This window comes from Aptenodytes patagonicus, chromosome 5, assembly GCF_965638725.1.
Source record: "Aptenodytes patagonicus chromosome 5, bAptPat1.pri.cur, whole genome shotgun sequence".
Lineage (NCBI taxonomy): Eukaryota > Metazoa > Chordata > Aves > Sphenisciformes > Spheniscidae > Aptenodytes > Aptenodytes patagonicus.
Genome location: NC_134953.1, coordinates 53,636,532 through 53,658,496, shown reverse-complemented (window position 1 = coordinate 53,658,496; position 21,965 = coordinate 53,636,532). Strand labels below are relative to the sequence as shown.

Here is a 21,965-nt window from a genome sequence, read left to right as displayed (position 1 = left end):
CACAAAGAGACAAAATGAATAGTCCATCGAGATGGTAGCAGAAATACATGTTTATGTGTGGATTACTGAGTGGTACAAGAATATGGGTTAACACAACCAGTTCCTCAGTGCACACCAGTGCCCCACATGAAGATCTCTAGTGGAAATCACATGGAGAAAGTCAGACTGAAAACTTGCTGCTTGTGGGTGTGAGGAGTCGATCCCCACTCCTGACCTTGCCCTGGCCCTTGGCCACAGCACTCGGCACCCTCCAAGGAGTGACCAAGGGCTGGGGGGAGCCTGGGCGAGCCCTGGGACACCCTCAGCCCCCCGTGGGCACCAGGCAGCTCCTGCCGCTGCCTCGCAGGCTTTGGCAGTCCCCAGGACTGGGACTGGGCAGCACCGGCAGAGCCCTGCCTCAGCATGCAGGGGGAGAGCTGGGTGATTCACATTGTGGCTGGTGAGGTGTGAGGGTCCAAGTCAATGAATTAACCAGAAAACACACAGCGAACAATCCACCAATGTTAATCCCAGGGATGCAGCTGCAGGGAGCCCTCCTCCACATGTCCAAGTGGTGGGGAGTGGGTGCCAGGGAGGCACAGAGGCAGCGCCTGGTGCCCGGGGACCCCAGCTGCAGCGTGGGGTTGCCTTGCCCCATGGCAGAGGATGGGGTTCCCTTGGAGAGCGTGAGAGTTGCCTCCTGCGCCGGCTCAGGCACCAGGACGTGCCGGGGCTGTGGGCACCCAGCGGCCACGGGCACAGGGTGATTTCAGAGGATGTTTTGGAAGATGCACCTTAGCATTCACTTGGATGGATGGCCAAGGTTTCCTTCAACGGGGTCTGGGACTGCAATAAACCCACGCACACTCATCTCTGCACCAGACTGCAAGCACAATATCCAAAAACTCTGCTTTTTGGCTCTCTGACTCACTGGGGATCCAGATGCCCGCGTTAGGAGCATGTATATATATGTGTGTGTATACTTGTCTATGTCTATAGGGATATAGATGTACAATGTCATGTGTATATTGTCATACATATGCTAAATTTCATGAAAGCAAGAGTGATAAAATACATGAAGTATTTCCTACCAGAAATATAATGGTTGGTATCAGCCCGACAGTAAATACCTCTGGGTCTGTGGAAAGCTCGGCCGTGGGTTTGGTACAGGCATTGCCACCTTTCTGGGGTGCGCCTGCCCGAGTAATTAGCCAAACGACCCTTCTACACAAACACAACTTCTCAAGAGCTCCAAAACGCTTCAGGGGCCACATTTTATAGCCACCCAGTAGCTCACTGGCACCTGTTCAATCACCCCCTAAAGTAGGCTTCCAATATTTTAGCAGAAATCAAGCTGGGGAGGGATTTCCAATAGAGCTGTTTCACCTCTCCTGAAGCCAGCCTCCACCTTTCTTTTCGGCACGTACATACCCAGACACCTTCTCCCTGCCCCACACGTCGCTGTGGCAGCTAGTGACATCTCAGGTTTTGATGGTGTGCAGCAAGCCAGCCTCGAGCAGCATCCCAGCGTTGGCATTTAACGGTGAAACGTGCGAGGGCATCTGGAAATAGCTGCCAAAGGATTAAGTAAAAATGAAAGATCTGGGTCCTTCTGCAGGGAAGCCTGTTTGGTTTTGCATTTCTATGAGTCGCGCTGTGAATAGGGAGCTTGCACATGGCGAACCCGCTTGTCTTGACACCAGTTCATGGAGATGTTAGGAGGGTGTAGGGAGCACGCCTGGGCAGAGACGTGGGAGCACCCTGCAGCAGAAGGGCTGGCCAAGCCCCCAGCCCCCCTCCCATGCCCAGCCCTGCACCTGCCTCCCCTTTGTTGCCCACCAGCTCTGGGCAGCAGGTGCTGCTGGGGGGATCCTGCGCCCTTTCGATGGGACCCTCCTGCTGCTCGTGGGCTCCCTTGGGCTCTTTGGGGCCACCCAAGCTGCCCCCTGAGCTCACCCCAGGGGAATGCCCCGCGAGCATCGCCCCCTGCCGCTCCAGCACTGGCTTTCCCAGGCCATTTGCTCCAGAGGAAAAAAAAAGTCACATTTGTGATGGCCTCCATCCTTCCTCTGCTTCGCCATCCCTGCCTGGAAAATGCAGCCCACTTCCTGCAGCTCAGGATGTATTTTTCTTCGTCACCACAGTGACAATGTGTAAATATTTGGGGCTGGTGGGGTTTTGATCAGATTTTGAAAGTCTTGAAGAGGCTGGCAAACCCATTGTTTATGTTACTGCATTTCGGATGGAGTCTCATGACTTGCAGTTGAGGTTGAACAGCCAGAGGCAGCCGGTCCGAGCTGCCTGCTGGGAGCATGATCGCTTGTTATTTTGCTGGCATCTGTCGGGTTGCCGGCTGGGCAGCTTGATCCCTGCAGTGTGCTCGTTGCAGCCATGGCCCTGCAGATGCTGTACCAGGAAACCATCGCAGGGATGAAACGTCCAGGCCCCACAGAGCGGGGGTTCATTGCATTTGCCTCGAGGCTGAAATGAGACCCCAGCTGCCTTTGATGTATGCCCTTGCCCCATCCTCAGCTGTGATTTCTTCTGGTAGTGAACAGTGGGCTGGCTTTGAATCATTTGAAAAGAGCTGGTCTTTTTAAGAGACAGCCTTATGGAAACACATGTCCTGGACAGATGGGAGCAGACAGGCGAGAGAGATGCAGGCTATACAAACTCAGCAGAGTTTGCCGTCTGTTCAAGAAGACAGGGGTTTATTTTTCATATTTCCAATGATGGTTTTGTCTTTGGGTTTGGGTTTTGGGTTTTGGTTGTTTTTTTTTTTTAATTGGATCTGAACAGTTGCAATTAGCAGCTTTTTTTCCTTCAGCATGATTTTCCTCCCTCGTCTAATCGACGCCCCTCGATTGAGTTTGTGCAGAAGTATCGCTTTGGCGTGCCTACTGCAGAGAGAAGCAACTGGAGCAAGAAACAACTGCAGCAACACTCGAAGCTGCAATCCAAGCACACCACCAGCCACTAGCACTGCTGAGGGCTGCGCGTAGGCACTGGGGACACGGGCACAGGCTGCAGATTGTGAGCTCAGTACGTCATGCAAGTGGTTGGAGCGAGCGGGAGGTCTGGGTTGCTAAACAGTCCCAGTGTTTTGAACAAACAGATCTCGTTTTATCCTCTTTACTGTCTTTAGTGTGAAGCAAACAGGCTGTCTCACAGCTGACTCCAAGTGGAGTCACTGGGGAAGCGGTGCTGCAGGCCCGCTCTGCCCACCCCTCATGCCAGCAGGCACACCCTGCGGCGCGCGGCCGTGCCGCTCCCAGATCTGCCGTACCACTGTCCCTGCCATACAGCCATCGCTGCCATACAGCCGACCCTGCCGTACAGCCATCACTGTGCCTGCTGAACGGCTGGCTGCTTTCTGAAGACAAGGTGATGCCGATCCCACAGTGGACATGCCCCACCCTGCACCCCAGGGCTGCGGGCATGCTGGACTTGGCCAGGGAGGGGAGCACGCATAGGGTACCCTATGCAGCCTCAGCAACACCCTGGGAAGCTGGGAGGAGGGAGGGAGCCTGGGGCGAACCAGCGATACGGGCAAAACTGGGAGAAATATTGTAATGTCCTAAGAAGTCCTAAGAAGGCAGAGCCAGCACCTCAGAGCCTCTGACTAAAGCCGAGCCCCACAGTGCCAGCGATGCGCTGGCTGCCCAAGTGGCTCCCGGTTGCTGCAGGGCTGGGGCTGCTCCACCGCCCTTCTGGGTCCCAAGCCCAGGGAGGATCACCAGGGGTTTCTGCTAATTGGTCTTTTGTGGGAGAGGAAAGAGACTGTTAGAGAGGAGACATCAGTCCATCTGACAATCCAAAGCACGGGGGGAGATGTTTAGCAACGCCCCTGGGTGCTCTTTTAGGGTGGTATCAAGAAAGCAAAGCAGTTGCAGGAGAAGGGGCAGGTGTTCAGACAGAAGCAGTGGGACCACCCGCGGGGAATGCCTCGCACAGCCCTGCCACATTGCTACTTGATTAACTCCTGATAAAACTCCGACCGCACAAATCTGGGCAGGGAGTCTTTCTCCATCAGGGCAAAGATCCTCTTCTGGGCCATGTCAAAGCTGCTTGGTGATGGCTCCACCAGGTTCTTCATGGTCACATCCTTGGTGAAGTGGTCGATGTTCACCTGTGATGGGAGTGTAAGAGAGATGGGGGACCTGCCTTTGCGAGGGGTGGGTGATGGCATCTCCCCTCACCTGCTCTGTCCCACCAACAACAGAGGTTATGGGGAGGGACTGAAGCAGGTTTGCTTATCTGGGGGAATTATTGGTGGCAAATCTGTAATGAAGGATGAGGTCTATCCTGCAGCAAATGTAACTCTGGGGTGAGGGCTACCACAGATTGTCATCCCTTATGATTAATGTAGGCCCTCTGTGGGGAGAGGGGGACAGGCATGTGCTGGAGGTGCCTGTGGCAGGAGGCAGCCCAGCAGAGGCTGAGCATGTGAACAGGGGCACCATGGCTGCGAAGAGTGGGAGTGCAGCCCGTGGGGATAGGGCTGCCCCTTGCTGAGGGTACAGCCCTCTGAGCCCCTCAGCCATGGTACAGGGTGCCCTGCAGCCACAACTCTCTGTGGGATGGAGGCCACCTGAGCAGCAGTCTCATCCCTCCTGGCACCATCTCCTACCCTGTGGCCACTGACCTCTTTGGGTGCCTCGGTCTGGATGAACTCCTCATAGATCTTCTTGGCCTTCTCCACCATCTTCACAGGGGACTTGGTTTTCTTGTAGTCCTCGCAGGCCACCCAAAACTCGGCGTTCTCCTCACTGAACTCGGAGCGCAGGAAGCTGTGGAAGCTGGTGAGCCCATCTGCAGGGGGAACAGGCCCTCACTGAGCGCTGGGGGTTCCAGGGGGGCCGAGCTCTTGCTGAGCACCAGGGGGGGACATGGGATAGGGGGATGTGACTGCAGGGGGATGTGAACTTACAGGGGTCTTGCAGGAGCTTCTCCAGTGAATCGCGCCACTGCAGAGCCTCCCCCGGTGATGGCCTGAAGGGAGTAAAGAAAGCCCAGGTAGTCCATGCTTACCCCACAGCCCCAGTAAAGGCTCCAGGTTTTTAAATAATTCTTTTAAAAAAGGGGAGGAATGGAGTAACGAGCTGTGGAGAATGTTGCAGAGCCGGGGTGATGGTCGAGCAATGGAGATGCTGCTGCATCACAGCACGAGTACCCTCATCCTGGGAGAGCCGAGTGCCAGGGGAGGTGAGAACTGGTTAATTCCCCCATGTTTTGAACAGAGACGTGGCTGAACTGCAAAGCGAGTCCCCTCTGCAGCCACAGGTCCCTTCCTTGCCCCAGTGCCCATGTACAGGAGGGCAGAGCAGAGGCTCTGCAGGCAGCTGGGAAGCATCCCTATGTTTTTCTGCTGGGGTGGGGAAGGATGCTCCCCACTGGGGAGGGGTGGAGGGGGCCGGATCCTGCCAGCCCTGCACTGCTGGGTCTGGGGTCAGTGCCCCTCCACTCCCACAGCCCACCCGCTGCATTCCCACGCTCTGTGGCAGGGCAAGACGCCAGCCTCGGCTCCCTCCCTCCCCAGTGAAAACCTTCCGTGTTTTTCATGTGCGTGGCTTTTCCTCTTTTGTTTTTTTTTAAATGCAATGCTTGTAATGTGACTAAAGAGGGTTGTGGGTTTTTTGTTTGTGGCTTTGGGATTTTTTTAAGCCCTGAGGAGTTTGACTGAGCGGGCCTGGGGCACAGGCCTCCTGCCTGCCCCGCTGCCCACCAGCTGATGCCCGGTGCTGGAGGGGAAAGGAAGCCCCCCCCATGCCACTGAGCACTGGGCTCGCTGCAGACCATCCCTGCTCCCTGTGGGCAGCACTGCAGCTCAGGCTTGTTTTGCTGCTGCAGGAGCATGGGTCAGGGCTGAAACCCTCTGGGTGAGCAGAGCATCCCTGAGTATGGGGAGGGAGTAGTGGGCAGGACAACCTGCTGGTCCTGGGGGCCTTGGTGCTTCAGTGGTGGGTCTGGGGAAAGTGCAGGTGCTCCTACCCAGCCACCCTGCCCAGGTGGCTCCAGGGGGGAGAGAAGAACAGCAGAAACACAAGGCTTGCTCAGGTTGGGTATCCAGCCCTCACTTGTCATCAAACCACCAGCACCCAGCAGTAAAGACCATGATGGGGGCTCTGATCATTTGCTTTCTGAACCTCGAATTGCATTTGCACTTGCTGTCAAGGATCAAAAGCTCTCCCTGCCCCCATGTTCCTCCCAGGTGTCTCCCCACCCCCGGTGAGGGGGAGCATCGCTGCAGTGACCCAACACAATCCAGATTTCCTGGAAACTACCAAATTCATTTTTCCATTAGCTGAATGTCCCAGGCATGATATTAACTGCAAGCGAGATGCTGACGGGTGAGTGATACTGAGGCTGCGCAACGGTGCAGTGCAGGAGAAATCAACTCCTCCAGCCAGCAGGGAGTGAAGATGTTCTCTGGCTTTCAGCGGTGACATCTAATGGGGACAAATGTGTCTTCTTCACAGAGACATCCAGGGCACAGCAGCGACTTGAGTGCGAAACGTGGCATCCGTCGTGGCTCTGCCTGCCCTGCCTGGCCCGGGCAGCTCTCGTGGAGCAGCAGTGCAGTGGGCAGGCACCACGCTGGCACGTGTCCCCGCACGCTGCAGCTAGCAAAGTGACTGCAGCTCTCTGCAGGCTCACGTCAGGGTGAGTGGGACGTTTGTCTGCACATTGGAGTTGGTTTTTTGGGTTTGTTTTGGGTTTTTAGCAGTCCCTTGGTGGAAGGTTACCAGTTTAGAGTAACATTGCCAGGGCTGAAGGGGAACATGGAGAGAGGGACTGGTGTAAAACAAAAAGTCATGATTTTAAAGTGGAAATAGAAGCCTGGCCTTGTGAAGAATGGGCATGCGCCTCTCCTGGTTTCAGTCGTGACATGGCCACTTGAGCCCTTCAAGATGAGCCCTTGTTCCCGGTGCCATGGGCAAGGCTGGCTGGGCCAGTCAGCCTCGCCTACCTCCAGCAAGTTAGATAGTCTGGGTGCTGTCAGACCTGGGTCCTCCAGCACTGTGTGTGTCTGGGTGCAGCTCAAGGACAGGGAGCAACTCCTTGGGGCAGGGGCAGGTGTCTCCAGGAGAGTCACCCGCATCTGATGGCAGCAAGGCTAAGGGGTGGCAGAAGAGTGGCTGGGCAGTGGCTCAGGTACTTGGCTCAGCTGCCCAAGGCTGGGCTGGAGGTACACTGGCTGAGGCCATCATCCTATGTCCAGGAAGCCATCCTGCCTTTAGATTTAAGCTAACATTTGTTCTGAAGGTTTATTTTGTCTCCTTTGAACTATTACTCTTGTGGCACAGCCCATCAGCCTCTCTAGCTTCTCCTCTGCTTTGCTTTGTCATTAAACCAGCTTGGTGCCAGAGAGCAGAGTCTTAGGACAAAGGCAATAAGGTGAGACGGTGCCATCATCATGGAGCTGCCCAGAGCCAGGCATCCTGCCGTGGGGCCATGCACCCAGCTCAGGGACAAGCTGCTGCCCTGGAGCCACTGGGCTGTGCAAGGCTGGCACCTCTGGGCTGAGGTGGGTGACTCAGAGAAGTCCAAGTGCCGTATGCCTCTGGCAAAACCTTTATCGAATGAATGTGAAATCTCATCAAAAGTAAATTGAGTTTCCATGAGAAATCTGGTTTCCATAAAGCTGTATTGCCTGACACGTCTTATGCTGCCTGGACATAACTCTCGGAGCCCGCACCTAGCTGGCGGGTCATGAGGTGTGTGCCACGAGCCGCCTGCCACATAAAGCCCGCTGTGCCCACCCTGGACCCCGCAGCAGGGGCTTCAGCTCCTCTGCATCCCGAAAGGGCTCACATCCACCCTTCCAGCTGGGCACGGGCACCAGCACAGCCCGCTCGGAGCAGTACTCACTTCTGGGCCTTGGGTGGCTTCTCTGGGTAGGGGATGATGAAGTCAATGGCCGAGTCAGGCTTCTGGAGCAGTGTGCCCAGCTTGGTCTTGATCTCCTTGGCCCTGCGGAAGGGGATGAGCAGAGGCAGGTCAGGTGGAGGGATGGGACAGCAGGGATGGTCCCTGCCCTGCACCTGCACAAACCCCGACACAGCTGCTGGTGAGGTACAAAGCTGTGTAATTAATTACACACGGACAAATGGACCCTAATGCTGTAAAGGTGCCTGGCTGAGGCATTTCAAGCCGGGCACTCAGAATTAGCAGCAGCTCTTGATCTCGATCTCTTTGCTTTGTCCCCATCTGTGGCCAGGATAATTGTATCAGCAGAGCTGGCGGGCTGCTCTGAGGATGAATTAGGGGATGTGTGTGCAGCACTCAGTTCCTATTGTGATGTGCCGCGAGGAGATGAAGGAGCTCCCTTCAGAGAGGAGGCTGTGTAGGGTGCTGTGCTGGGCTGCGCAGCAGTGCCTGCCCCACACTGAGCCCCATCCCGCATTGCACCCGCCAGGCCCGCAACACCGATGGCCTCCGGAGCAGGGTGCCCTCCCCAGGTCCTGGTCTGCAGCCAGAGGGAGCAGGAAACTGTCTTCATCATGTCCCCTGAGCTTTTTGAGGTCACTGCCCCTGCCTCCAGCGATGCACAGTGCAGCCCCTGAGCCCACCGCTCTGCTGCCAAGCACCCTTGGCACCACGCAGCCAAAAATCTTCCCTGTCCTGGGGGATGCTATTGCTAACACATAGGTTAGCACACACCTCTATACTTGCCAAAATCAGGGTCAAATGCTCCTTGGTGTGCTCTGTGCCCACCCCTGCCCCTCCCAAGCACTCACGGCTGGGGGCTTCCTCCTTTCTAGGCACTTTTATTACGATTATATTATTTTTCTATTGCTCTCTTGGGGACCACCAGCAACGCACGCTGCCAGCAACCCACCACGCTTCCTGCTAGTGCCTGCGGTTTCTCTGCTCATGCCTAAGTAATATATAAGCCTTATGTCTACAACAGGAAGAGTCCTGCAAACAGGTAACTCCTAGGTGCTGCTTCCCCTGGGCAGAGGGGGAAGAAGGGTTTCAGGAGGTGAAGTAGCCTGACTAGCAAAGGAGTTTCATCCTCCATCTTTCATCCTTCATCCATTTGGAAGATACGTAGAAAGGAGGGTCCTGGGGCTTGACAGCAGGTCCAGCTGTTTCCCAAATAGTGCCCTTTCATGCAATACAACTTGCAATGTGGTCCTGAGCATCCAAAGCCATGGAGGAGGCCCCCCTCTGCTGCAGCTCAGTGTTGGTAGCAAGAGCAAGCCGAGATTTTGCAGAAAAAACTCAGGTGTGCTGCGTAAGACTGAACAAATAAAGGGGTGAAAATGGACCCCCCAACCCCATCTTTGCAGGGCAGGACTCTTCCCTGGCACAACAACATTTGGTGACTTCCAGGCTCACTGGCACAGGGGGTGGATGAGAGCAAGGGGACACACTGCTTCCCCCACGGGCCAGCTGGGCTCGGTGCCTTCTCCACGGTGCAGCTGTCGAAGCTGGGCTGCAGCTCCCCGGCTTCAGGGCTCATTGCACTTCTCTCTGCTGTTTATTTTCACAAGCCCTCTGTGGACAATTGCTCCCTTGCTATGTCTGCTATTTAATTTTCATTCCTTCAATTTTTTCCCCTCCCTGTAAAACTCCCTCTGTGTTTTGGTTTTCCACCCCCCATGGGTGACTTTTTGAGACCTGGTGTGGGCTCTGCTCTACTGCCGGCTGCCCCCGCTTCTGCTGCAGAAACCTGCCTCCAACAGCCACCCTTGGACAGGAGCGGGCAGGGGCCGGCAAGGCCAGCGCCGGCCGGCAGAGGAGCAGGAGTGGGCAGCAGGGCCAGTCAGAGTGAGCAGCCCAGCTTGGGTCTGCACGCGGCGGGTGTACAGCACGGGGCAGAGCAGGCCCAGAAGTCCAACTGTTTTCATGGAAAACGTCAGCAGCTACAGGGACAGTTTCTGTTGATCATGCTTCCGAGAAAACTTGAATCTTGCCTGGAAAGACCAGGACCTTAGGTGAAGGGTGATGAAGTCCCCACGCTCCCTACACTGAGGTGTCTCTGGGACAGGGATGCTGCCGTGCGCAGTTCATCCCACTTCCTCTAATAAATAAATAAAATGCGGATAAATGCTCCGAGCCAGAGCTGGCTCCTGATGCCCAGAGCCTGGGGCTGGCTCTCCTGCGAGCCTCAGGTGCCCCTTGGCACCCCACAGGCTGGCACTGCCATGCCAGGACCCCTACGGCACAGCCCTGACCCACGTGGATGGCACAGTTGCAGCGAGGAGGAGGGGGCAAAGGCAGCAGGAGCTACAGCCCCATTAGCACTGAAGCAACAGGTGGGTGCAGAGTGTGCTCCAGGAAAGCTGATGGGGCATGACAGCCTCCTCCCCAGCTCTGCTTTCCCAGACGTCTGTGCTTGTGGCCACTGTTCCCCTCAGGGAAGGGGACATGTGGGCTCGGGGAGCATTTCTCAAAGAGGGGCTGAGCAGAAATGCCAGCTGCTACTGGTCCCTCTCCCTGCCATTGCCCCATGCTCGGGAGGGCAGAGCCAGAGATGCTGCTGTGGCTGACCCGGTGCCAGGTGCTGTGCACCAGGGAGGGTCGCCTCCAGCTGATCGGACCATGCACCCAATTGTAGGGGTTTCAGCTGGCAGGAGCAGGGGTGAAGAGCAAAGGGGCTCGCCCACCTCTGAAGCAAGGACAGTGGATGCCAGGGGGTCCCAAACAGGCAGGGGGAAAACACGGGCTGTGCTGGGAGCAGGGGCACTGAGAGCCAAATCTAACACATGGCAGCCTAAGGAGGTGGGAAGATAGGACCAGGACTCTGTTGCTGTCTGAGCAGGACCTGGGGACCTCACTACCCTGGTGCAGGTCAGGCCAACACATGCGCAAGATTTGAATGCAATCGATGGCAGCTTCATGCAGCAGCAAGCACTGTCCTGGATAACGCTCAGACCTGGTTCAAAATCTTGTTCTCCAATTCCCACCCGCTGACAGTGGCTTACGGCCAACATCTGTCGGGCCTAAAGGGCACTAATGGGCCTTAATGGCCCTGAGCAGCCCCAGCTGAGCCCCACACCCTGCCCATGGCCAGGGGTTCCATTCAAGCTCAGCCCTGGGACCACCTTCTCTTTGGCTGTGCTGTAGGTGGGCTTCTCCCCAGCCTGGTCTCCTGGCTTGATGTCAGACCTATATTGCAGCCCCACTGCCTGCTGCTCCCAATGGGGCTCCCTGGATGGCTCCATCCCATGGCACTTGTTGATGGACCATCAGCAGCTGCCCACCCTGCTGAAGCCCCGTGGGTCCCAGTGTGGGGACAGCAGCAAGAACCTCCTCACCCCAAGCAAGTCCTCAGCTGTGGGGCCTTCATGAAATACGGGGAGACCACAGAGATGAGGAAGCGAGAAATGACAGCCAGGGGGCTGAGTGGTTGCAGGCTGGCGGGAGGGAAGGACTGTTTAAAGACATCATCCTGGTGTCCTCCAGCAGATGTATTACAAACTCTCAAGGAAGACTTCAGCAAAGGCTAAACAGCAGGGTAAAAAAGGCAGTTATAAACAAAAAGGCACCCTTCAAAAAAACCCCAGCTATGTCTGAGTGCGAAAAAGCAACAGGACCATAAACTGTGGAAGGTTAAGTGTGAGAACGTATGGGAGCAAGCCAAGAAAAAGTCTGAGAAACAGCTTCCAAGAAGCATTAAAAGAAAATATGGGCTCTGTCAAACACATCAAGCGCAAGGAGGCTGTTGGGGAGGGCCAGGAGAGACTCCAGCTTTAAAAAAACCAAAACAAAGCAAAAAAAAAAGAAGCTTGAAGAAGTTAAAGCTATAGCTGAAAGCTAAAGCTGCTGCTGTGTCCGAGGGCAGGGAGGTGCTGGAGGGAATGCCCCTTGAGGGGAAAAAAGGCTCCAGGGGGGAATTCAAGGAGCCATAAACCTGCAAGTGTGATACTGTACGGGCATGTCAGCAGCAGCTGTATCAGATGGCCATGGTAGACACATGGACAAATATGGTCTATTGGAGAGGAGTCAAGGCAGCTCTGGCAGTAGGAAGAGATTCCTTCAAACCTATCAGCCCTCTCTGAAGAGGCCAACAAGCATGTGCCTTGGGGAGAGCAGGGGGGTACCAGCCCCTTGGGTCTGCAGGAGACCTTGGATGGGCTCTCCAGACCCCAGGCAGCTGCAGGGGGGAAGGTCATCTCATGGATGACAGCATGGGGAGCAGTGTGGGAAAGGTAACACACAACACGTAGGGGATGTTGAGTTTTTCTCGGTGGGGACGGTCCTAGGGGAACGCAGGCTGGGACCATGATGTTAAACATATCACATGCATGGGGAGAAGGGCCGAGCAGCAGATACTGCACTACCCGGGTACAGCACTTGGGGACTGGTTGTGAGGAACTGCAGGAGGGTCTCGTGAGACTGGCAATAAAGCAGCTGTTGAAATTCCTCATAGAGCAATACAAAACAATGCACACAGGACAAACCCAGTCCTAACTCCGTGTATAAAACTGTGGGCTGTAAGCAAAGCGGCCTTTCAAGAGTGAGGATTTGAAAGTGTAACAGAAGTCAGTGAAAGCATCAGCATAGCAGCAGTGAAAAAAATTAATGTAGTATTAGAAAGTAGCAGAAGAGTGACAACAAAGATGATAGCAGAGCAGAAATGTGTGGTTCACCCACATCTGGAAGAGCGCTGCCCGTGGTGCAGGAGGCTGCGGGAGACCAGGCAAGGTGAGCATGGGGCCGCGAGGATGGCCGAAGGGCACATTTCAAGCAAAGAAATTGTCACAGGCCCACGCTCCTGTTCGTGCCTGTGATGGGAATTTGCCTTGCTTTTGGGCAAGGAACATCAGCTTTAGCTGATGAAGGGGGACTTCTCCTGGGCTCCCCCCAGGACAGTGAACGCCACCCTTGCTCTCATCTAAAAACCAGTACCAAGGCATTTGCAGCTGCGAGGAAATCCTCACTGGGTAGTTCACGTGTAAAATCTTTTACCAAGTTTCCTCCTCAGGTGAAGGATCGAGTGCCCTGCTGCTGCAGGGAGACCCCAGCCTCATGCTGTGGCCCCCCTTGCACCTCTGCTTCTCACTGGACCCACTCCAAAGACCCTCCAGCTCCACAGGAGCGGAGGAGGGGGCACGTTTCGATCAGCATGGAAATGGCTGGGGGCTGCAGCCTGCCTGGGTTCCCAAAGGGGTGAGAGCAGCCTGGGAAGCACCACCACCCCACCACCACCCGGGGCAGGTTTCAAGGTGAGCACTGGGGCAGAGGGGGATGAAGATGAGGATGGGTGCCACGAGCAGGGCAGAGTAGGCTCTCTGTACAGAGCTGAGCCTTGTGAGAGGGGCTAGGGCTGGCTAATCCATCCACATGCGAGGGAGACGCAGGCAGTTAAAGAGGATTTTGAGGCACTTTGGAGCCAGGGCTGTTTTCGCCTCAGAAAGGCAACCGCTTTCCTGCTTTTTTCCTCCCCCGCCATGTTTTGCGAACATTAAGGTCTGATGACAATGCGCTCCTGCTCCGGGCCCACACAGGGGAGCAACTGAGGTTGCTGAGGGGTGGGTTTGGGGCAGCCTGGACTTGCCCAGAAGAGAGGTTCCCAAGCTGGAGGGGAGAGTTTGGGACTGGATCAGCGCTTGCCCCCCCAAGGGTCCCAGCCACTCGCAGCACCGCGCTAAGCCCCCACCAGCAAGCCTCCCTTCCCTCCCAGTTCAGAGCTGGATGATCCCAGTCCCCATAAGAGATGTCCATCATGGGGATGTGCTGGAGGAAGAGCCCCTCTGCCCCCAGCCGCCCCCAGCAGAGCCCTGCAGGGAGGCAGGCGCCCCGGCATCCCCGCGCGGGCTGGCCACTCTCACCTCTCCAGGCACGTGTGGGGCAGCGCTGCTAATCCTTTGCACATCTTGGCAGGCTGTAGTTTTCCTCAGCCACGAGAAGACTGTGAGCGATAGCTAAAGCAGGCAGCAGCAGCTCTGTCTGCAGCCCAGCTCCCCCCTCTCCCTCCTATATAGTGCCGGGAGCTGGACCCCCGCCAGCCCCGTAACCAATGCCGTCCGTCCCGCTGCAGCTGGCCCCAGCCCCAGCGGCTTCTGGATTTTGTTTTCTCCTCTCTAAGCTCACACGGGGGGAAAAATGTGTTTTTTCTGGGGTGAGATCAGGTAACCAAATTGGAAGGGCCAAGCTGTTATTGGGGGGGCTTCAGGAAGCCCACAGGGTTTTGTCTTAATGATATATCAGGCTCCGGGTCAGTATTTAGAAAAGCCAAGTAGAAATGCTTCATTCAAGTAAGGTTTTTTTTCAATGAAAAACGTCACTTTCATAAAAATAAAAGTGCTTAGGAGAAGCCTTGCTGTTGATTTAAAGGCTGTGGCTAATGTCAAAATATCCACAGCTTCAACAGTGGTTATTGGCTGGTGGGTAACAGTGACTTTTGTTCCAGAACAAATTCATTTTAATGTAAGCTTAAAAAAAAAAAATCTTTTAATCATATAGCAAATGTACCGGTTTTATCTGACAGTGACACTTTGAGGCCAAAAAGGATTCCCACCCAGAATTTTGTTAAGTGGAAAATTTGGACCCTTTTTCCATCCCCTTTCAGAGCAATAAAACACATGCCAGAGCTGCCTGTGATGTGGGATGTGGGGCTTGAGCAGGGACTGATCCCCACCTCCCATGCGTGGCTCTGCCCCACCAGGACACAGCCCCTCGCTCACCTAAAGCTTGGGTGCTGCACAGCGCTGCAGTGTTTCTGTTTGCTTGGGTAAGATCTCTTTGATTGTGCCACTAAAACTCGCAATCAAGGAGCCAGTGCCTCCCTATGGTCATGACATCTGTGGCATGAGTTCCTCCTGGCCTCAGCCAGGCACAGTGTAGGTGCAACCCCAGAGTGAGGCTGCCTGCTGAGAGGCAAATCACGACAAAGACGGGGACCAGCCTGGTTCCGAGAGGCCCTGTAGCCAAAGCCCTGACTCAGTGGCTCCCCACAGCCACTCAGGGGGAGAATGAGCAGCCAGCAGCTACAATGGATTCACTCCTAACACTGCTTAGCAGTGCTTGGAGTGGAGAGGGTAGCTGCGGCCATCCCAGACGTTTCCCTCCTGGCTTCCAACAGGGATGTGACAGCCTATCCTCAGCAGGGTCACGGCTCATCGCTGGGGTCTGCATGGCCAGACTAGAGCCAGCACAAGGGGAAAGTCCTCAAACACACGCAAGGCGGCTATGGGGGCCTCAGCACCAACTCTTTTGCAGTTTGTGTAGCAGGACTTACACCAACATGGGTCTTTGCTACCCCACATCGGCACCTGTGCAATTACACCGGCTCCTCTCTGCCTCCACTTCCCTCTCCACCCCAGCCAGGGCATCCCCTGGGCATCCTGCTTGGGGTGTGGGCTCAGGGTTCACCCTGAAAATCTGCCATGTGCTTGTCCCTGACCTCAGCTGCCTGGGTGACTTTGAAAATGTGCATCCAAGTGCTTTGTTTAACACCCACAGCTCGGAGCTGGGAATAGTAGACCTTGCTCCCAACCTGGCTGTCCAGACTCCAAGGGCACTAATGGCCTTAATTGCCCTGACCAGCCCTACCTGCCCCCTGAGCCCAGGGCTATATTTAAGCTCAGCCCTAGGCCCCCTTTCTCCTTCTGAGCAGTGTCAGAGGCATGCCCAGCTCTGGCTCCTGGGTGGACTTCGGACCTGCATTGCAATCCTGTCTCCTGCTGTTCAGGGATTATGCAGCAAATGACATCTGTGTTTCAGTGTGTGAGTGCAGTAACTGAAAACTAGAAGTCTGCTAGAAACTGTGCCTCCCTGGAGAGCTTGGGTTAGCTTTTTACTGGTTTATAATGGAAATTGAATCAAAAAAGTACACCCTAAAATTTTGGAGGATGAGATGCTTGAATGACCTTTCACTGGGTTTGTGCTGATTAGAGACCTGCAGATGCACCCAAGCAGGGGTGCCAGACCTGCCGGATTTGGGGGCTGCTCCTTCCTGCTGCCCAGCATTTGTGTGCCCACCAGCCCCCCTTGTACCTCGCAGAGGCGAGAAGGAAACAACGGCACCTGCAGAGGATGGAGGTACTTTACTACTTCACAAGCTGCTATCATTTTGCCTCTTTCACAGAGGAGTTGGGGGGAGGCTCTGTTATTAGCATGGAGGGGCCTCATCCCAATTTGGGGATAGCCCAGAGCCCAATTGCTCCATCTCCCAGCAGCTGGGGTGCAGCCCCGCCCTGCTTTCCGAGACACTGCAGCCTTGCAAGCTCAGCAGGTCTGTTGGGCTGTGCTAGTTGCCCTTGGGGCCAGAGAGTGTGTCAGGGCCATTCCTTTGCTAGGAGGGTTGTCACCAGGGTATCCCAAGTGCCAGGTCAGTGCCTGCCAGCCTGGTGGCTGCTTTGAAAGGCTCCTTTGAAGCCAAGGTGCTGTTTGCAGGGTGCTTTGCCAGCCGGCTGGGCACCTCCCAGCACGGAGGGGAGCAGGTGGCAGTGAGGGATGGGAGAGAGGTGCCGGCAGTTCTCACAGCTGCTGGGCTGAGAAGGGCAGCGGGGCCATGGGACCACATGGGAAACCCCCACAACCTCACGCTCGGCTGTCGAGCTATTGGGAACACAGTTATTTTTTCTCATTAATCTTCAGTAATACAGTCAGCATCGGAAATCCCAGTGGGAGCTCAGATCTGTGGGATCAGGCGGTTTGTGTGAATGCTGTCCAGCAGACACCAAGCACCCTTACGTGCTCTCCTTCCAGCTGCAGCCGGGGCCGCGTGCCCCTGGAAAGCAGACAGCCTCTCCAGCACGCTGGGGGCATGGCTCCAGCTCTACAGACCTCCTGCTGCTTGGAGGAGCCCAGAGCTTTGCCCCGTGAGACCCCCATGGAGGAATTGGGTCTGTCCCCTAAAGGCTTTTACCTACTGTGCCTCTTTCAGTCCTGGGTGGGCAAATCCCCTGGTCCTGTGGCTCTGCCATAGTTCAGTGACCGATGCTCTATAATCTCTTCCACAGCCCCAGGGTGGGGGTTTAATGAATGCACAAAGCAAGTTGGGGAAATGAGGTCCAAAATGAGCGATGAAGCTTCATGCGAGAGGGTCGTAAGGAAGCTATACCACGCACTGAGATTGCAGTTGTGCATTTTAGCAAAGACTTATCTGAAACACTGAAAAAGAAACCATATACCATTGAGCAGAAACAAGGGTTACACAGAAATAGCTTGTATTTTCCACAGACCTTTGTCCAGTAAGAAATGTTTGGTTTGTGCATTTCAAGGCTTTACAGTGCTAAGAAAATATTTCCAGTAAGAAACTACCCAGACCTTCCTCTTCTTCCCACGACAGCTTAATTTCTTTAAGAGCCCTTCTGGGAGAGCTTTTTGGAGATCCAAGTGCACTCCAAGGTCTAGATTGTCTTGTGTATACAACGGCTGGTTTCCTCCAAGAGTGCTCTAGGTTTGTGCCTTGCAACTGCCCCCTCAAAAGCCACGTGGAATCTGCCATTACACCACATTTATCCTGGGCTCTGTTATTTCAAGACGTTATTATCCTTTCTAACAACTTGCCTTTTATAGAAGGCAGCCTCACTGCTTTGCAGTTTCCTGGTTCCCACTGGAACTTTTTAAAAATTAGCATCATATTTAACAACATTGGCTTTTTGGTAGAGGGATCACTGTAATTCTCACCCAGGCGAATATTTGGCAGTTCATCTGAGCGCTCCTTCTGGCAGATTTTTAACCATGTGTTCTAAAAATGGGGTTAAAATCTCCTTCCTCCCCCCTGCCCCAGTGCCTTGGGACAGTCATGCAAATGCATGTCCCCTAAGGACGAACCTAGTGTGAGCTCCTTCACAGCAAAAGCCAATGCAAGTAACTCACCAAGCTTTTCCATGATGGCTCTTTCCTTCTCATAGAGCCTGATCACGTCCTGTCCCCAAGGGCTCTCTGGAGAGCTTTCTGCTTCTCACATAGTCATGATTAATTTTTATGCCTTTAGGATGCTTTCCTCAAATCTTCTGTGGCCTGCCTTTCACCTGTAACTTTCCAGAGCTTATATTCTTTTTTCACTCTCTCATCTGTATGCAATTTTCACTTCAAGGTCTTGCCACTTCAGGTGTTCATTTCCACTCCCCTCTATAAGCACATCACCTTTTTTTAAGGCCAGCCTACCTCTCATTTCCCTTTTGACATTAAATATTGCTTTAAAGTTACTGCTTTTGCTCCCACCAGGACAGTCTGATCAGTAATTATGGCTCCGTGGCCTCTCGTTTGTTACCTTTGAACTAAGCCCTGTGCATGGTTCAGGAGTCACTCGGGTAACACACAGCGTGGGGTTACACCATCCCACTGCCTCCACCAAGCTTCCGAGGTCCAGCCTGATGATTAAAATGCTCGTATAGAAGGGAGGAGACAGGGGATCCCGGCCCCCTCCGCTTGCTGCATCCAAGTCACTGACACAGGAGCCACGGGGTGAGGTCGAAGAGGAGAAAACCCTGGAAAGCAGTGTTACCCGCAGCACTGGGACTCTGGCCAGCTAGGAATTCAGGAGTCACGTAAGTCCTGTGTCCCAGCTGCGGAGCCGCCAAGTTCCTCGACCCCGAGCACAAGGCCTGAGAACGGCCAGGGACACGGCTGGGACACAGCGCTGTTCCTCCCGCCTGCTCTGTGCCTGCAGTAGGGACCTGATCCCCTTCCAGCACCCAGGCAGCGCTGGGCAGGGGCAAGCCCACCCCGAGACATGCACGGGTCTGGCCTCACCTCTTGCACACGCAGAGCACCCTTGGGAATAGGGCTGAGCTCTGGTTCACGTCCATAAGGAAAGCGCAGAGGAGCCAGCGGTGACAGGCATTTTCAAGTCAATGCAAGTATTTGCATGGCGTTTATGCTACTATAGGTACTAAAATCACAGCCTGGATCTGAACAGCAGCATCCCTGTAGCAGCGCCTCTGCACCCAGAGCAGATCGTTGAGGACAAGGCACACGCTCCGTGTTTGTGGAGACCTACTGCAGGCAGAGCCAGCGCTCCAGGCACATCAGCAACTGCTGCTGAGCTTCCAGAAGGTCCGCTATCCAAGCGGCACTGGTGCCACCGTGTGCTCTGCAGGGTGCAGCCTCAGCACAGGCAGCTGTGCACTGTCTCTGCTTTCCTGTGTCCATCTACAGCATGGCCACTTGCCCGTGTGCATTCCTTGAAGTGTCACCAAAAGACACAATCTGTGAACAAATCTGCTTGGGTTGACAATGTGCAGGAGACAAACACAATTTCAACACAAAGCTAGCACAAACAGACCAGTCATTGGATTTTATTTAAGGCCCAAATTCAAGAAATTGCCTGGATTACACCATTTTTACCCGGATTCACGTGCTGGATCCAGACAGCAGAGCATATTGTTTCACCTCACCCACCAGCCAACACCTGCATTTTTGATCACTTGACATAATCAGCTGCCATGCAAACAAGTGCACCTCTATCTCCACATTAGTCATGCAAGCACCCCGCTCCTCTCCCACACGTGCATTCATCCTTGGCCCAGAAGAGCATCTGAATGGTGAATTAAGCTCTTTCCTGCCCATCCCTTTTGCTCTACGTGCCCTGCTGTGGCACTGCCTTTCCCAGCTCATGGATGGCCCCATTCTCCAGCACCTCCACCTTCCCCACGCCTGGCTGCAGCACACTGGCCACCATAGCCCTGGCCACCGTTTCCACAGGCACCGAGTAAGCAGTGGGGAAGACCCGAGCCACAACACCCAGAAACTGCTGGGCCATCCACTCTGCAGGGCGGGACTCCTGGCGCTTGCACAGCAGGACCCTGCAGAGCGAGGAGGTAAGGTGGGTCAGGCTGAAACCATCCCCCGGGGAAAACTAGACACTGGGTTCTCCAGCTGCGCTGGGGGCCCAGCCCAGCTTGATAAACACACATGGGGGCCATGGGGCCTTGGCAGGGTCGCAAAACATGACTGAGCTGAGCCCTGAGACGCTAAACTCCTTTTCCCGCAGTGCTGCCAAAAGCAGGATGCCAGTTTTCCTAGGCAGCAAGAGCATAGTACAGCTGAAAGGATACAGGTGAGTATCCCCCCTGCATAAGGTCAAAGTCTGCAGAGATGAGCATTGACCTATGTCCCCCAACCTCTGCTCTCAATCCAAGCCTCTTCTCCTTGCATAGCACGTGACACTAGCATTGGGACGGGCCGTGGGAAACTGCTGTGCTTGCTCCCTGCAGCATGTGCAGGGAAGCAGTGTGCTCATCCAGGATCTGCATTTGCAGCCAGTGGCTTTCTCCACTTCCCTCCCCAGCCCTCCCCTTATGCATCCTTTCTCTCTTTCTCTATATCCCAACATGCTGCCCTGGCAACCCTCCACCTGAGTCATGTGCCCTCCCTCCTCCACTGCTACTCACGCTGGCCGGAGAATGGTACAGCGATCAAAACCGACAGCCTGGACCAGGTTCTCCACTTCTCCCTGTCAGAGCAGTCAGGCAGGATGAAAGGAGACAAGGATGACTGCAAGCACCATCCCTGCTGCCCCGCGAATTGGCAGGAGAGAGTTGCTGAGCCATGGGCAGCACGGCACTAATGCCAATGCAAAGCTGGTACAGGCCTGCACTGCCTGGGCAGCGAGCAGCTCTCCAGGAAAAGGCAGCGTGGGGCGAGTGGCCATGGTGGACACATTAACCGTTAGTCAGCAGCGCATCCTTGCAACCACCATGCTAACTGCAACTGGAGGCTCCTGAGACAGCATCTGGACACAGTGTCCAGCCTGGGGATCCTGGCACAAGACACTGGCAGACAGCAGTCAGTTCAGCAGATGTTGGGGGCTGCAGCACACAACATATGGGGAAAAAAACTTTCGCGATGGGTATGGTCCCACCTGGGGAGCCTGTGGGTTCTTCACCCCTGGATAGTTCATGTCTCACCTGGACACAGCCCTGAGCCTCCCCACCTAGCTGTGAAGCCATCCCAGTGTGGGGTTGGGGAGCCGGGGTTGGGCTGGAGACCCCAGCAGGTCTTTCTGGTGGTTTGAAGAGGGAGATGAACGCTGCCTGTGGGTGCTGTGCTGCTTTGGATGAAGCCAGTCGCATGTCTGTCCTGCCAGCCCCCTTCCCTCACCACCTTGCCCCCCGGCACCAGGAGGACCCTCGGAGCCATTTGCATCTCTTGTCACCTCAGCTCCTGCTTCCTTCCTGAGTGTCCCAGGAGGAGCCCACCCCAGCTGTCCCCTCACCTTCACGCGGAGGTAGAGGAAGAGGCTGTGCTGGTTTGCCCCCTGGGAGGACTGCAGGACAAAGTGTTTGCAGCCCCCTGCCCGTGCCAGCTCTGCTGACTGCACGACGTAGTCCCGGTCCACACGGACAAAGCCAGCCTGCAGGTAAAGGAGAGTGGAGGGTGAGCGCGGCGGGTGAGAGAGCAGCAGGACCACTGCTCCCCCGGGGTCCCACTCACCGCACCAGCCTTGGCCCTGGTGGTGCCCAGGCAGCAGAAGCCGACGTCGTGTCCCTGGAAGGCGGCGGCGTGCTCGCTCAGCCGCTCGAAGTCCACCACCACCTGCTCCTGTGGGGAGGCCGAGGGTCAGCGTGCCCGCCCTGGCCAACCCCCGCTCCCCCGGCACCCTCGGGACCCCTGTCCCTGCGCACCACGGCTGCCCCCGTCTCCTCGCCCAGGCTCAGCCGGCGCCGCCCAACCAGTGTCACCCTGGCAAAGAGCTGCCGGGCCAGCAGCTCCCGCAGCAGCGCCTGGCCCGTCTCCCCTGAGGCACCCAGCACGAAGCAGGCCCTTCCGCCGCTGCCGCCACCCGCCGCCGCCGCCATGCCGAGGGAGCAGCGGCCTAGCTGGAGGCGGGCGGTGGTGGGGCGGGCCCAGGCTGGGCGAGGCTGCGCTGCCGCCGGCCTGTCTTCCGCCTGCCCGGTGTTTACTGCCGGGAGAGCCGGACTCTTCCCGGCAGTGCTGGCGGTGGTGCCAAGGTGGCAGGCACAAACTGCAGTGCAGCACACTGCAGTTAAACATAAGACAAGACCTTTTTCAGGGGCTGGGGGAGGTTGCCCGGGGAGGCTGCAGGGTCTCTGTCCCTCCGAGCAGGGGGCTGCCCT

General features: G+C 55.6%; 2 protein-coding genes across 2 annotated transcripts; both read right to left on the bottom strand.

The window, feature by feature from the left end:
• Positions 1-31: 31 nt before the first annotated feature.
• On the bottom strand, positions 32-13,879 carry RGS5 (regulator of G protein signaling 5). The gene is made up of 5 exons (XM_076339854.1): positions 13,764-13,879; positions 7,852-7,953; positions 4,910-4,971; positions 4,625-4,791; positions 32-4,108 (listed from the first exon to the last, which is right to left on the bottom strand). The coding sequence occupies exons 1-5, from the start codon at positions 13,805-13,807 to the stop codon at positions 3,947-3,949; spliced, it is 537 nt and encodes a 178-aa protein (XP_076195969.1). The 5' UTR covers positions 13,808-13,879; the 3' UTR covers positions 32-3,946.
• A 5,278-nt stretch (positions 13,880-19,157) lies between these two features.
• On the bottom strand, positions 19,158-21,687 carry HTATIP2 (HIV-1 Tat interactive protein 2). Its single transcript, XM_076339852.1, has 5 exons — positions 21,513-21,687; positions 21,322-21,429; positions 21,104-21,241; positions 20,280-20,341; positions 19,158-19,691 (listed from the first exon to the last, which is right to left on the bottom strand). The coding sequence occupies exons 1-5, from the start codon at positions 21,684-21,686 to the stop codon at positions 19,466-19,468; spliced, it is 708 nt and encodes a 235-aa protein (XP_076195967.1). The 5' UTR covers position 21,687; the 3' UTR covers positions 19,158-19,465.
• Between the last annotated feature and the right edge of the window lie 278 nt (positions 21,688-21,965).

Excerpts from the sequence above, each read along its gene's own strand:
- RGS5 (XM_076339854.1), bottom strand. The coding sequence starts at position 13,807 with ATGTGCAAAGGATTAGCAGCGCTGCCCCACACGTGCCTGGAGAG. Across the intron at positions 7,954-13,763 it reads CCCCACACGTGCCTGGAGAG|GGCCAAGGAGATCAAGACCA; the intron begins GTGAGAGTGGCC and ends CCCCTTCCGCAG. Across the intron at positions 4,109-4,624 it reads AGACCGAGGCACCCAAAGAG|GTGAACATCGACCACTTCAC; the intron begins GTCAGTGGCCAC and ends CTCCCATCACAG.
- HTATIP2 (XM_076339852.1), bottom strand. The coding sequence starts at position 21,686 with ATGGCGGCGGCGGCGGGTGGCGGCAGCGGCGGAAGGGCCTGCTTCGTG. Across the intron at positions 21,430-21,512 it reads AGGAGACGGGGGCAGCCGTG|GAGCAGGTGGTGGTGGACTT; the intron begins GTGCGCAGGGAC and ends GCCTCCCCACAG. Across the intron at positions 19,692-20,279 it reads TGTACCATTCTCCGGCCAGC|GGTCCTGCTGTGCAAGCGCC; the intron begins GTGAGTAGCAGT and ends CTCGCTCTGCAG.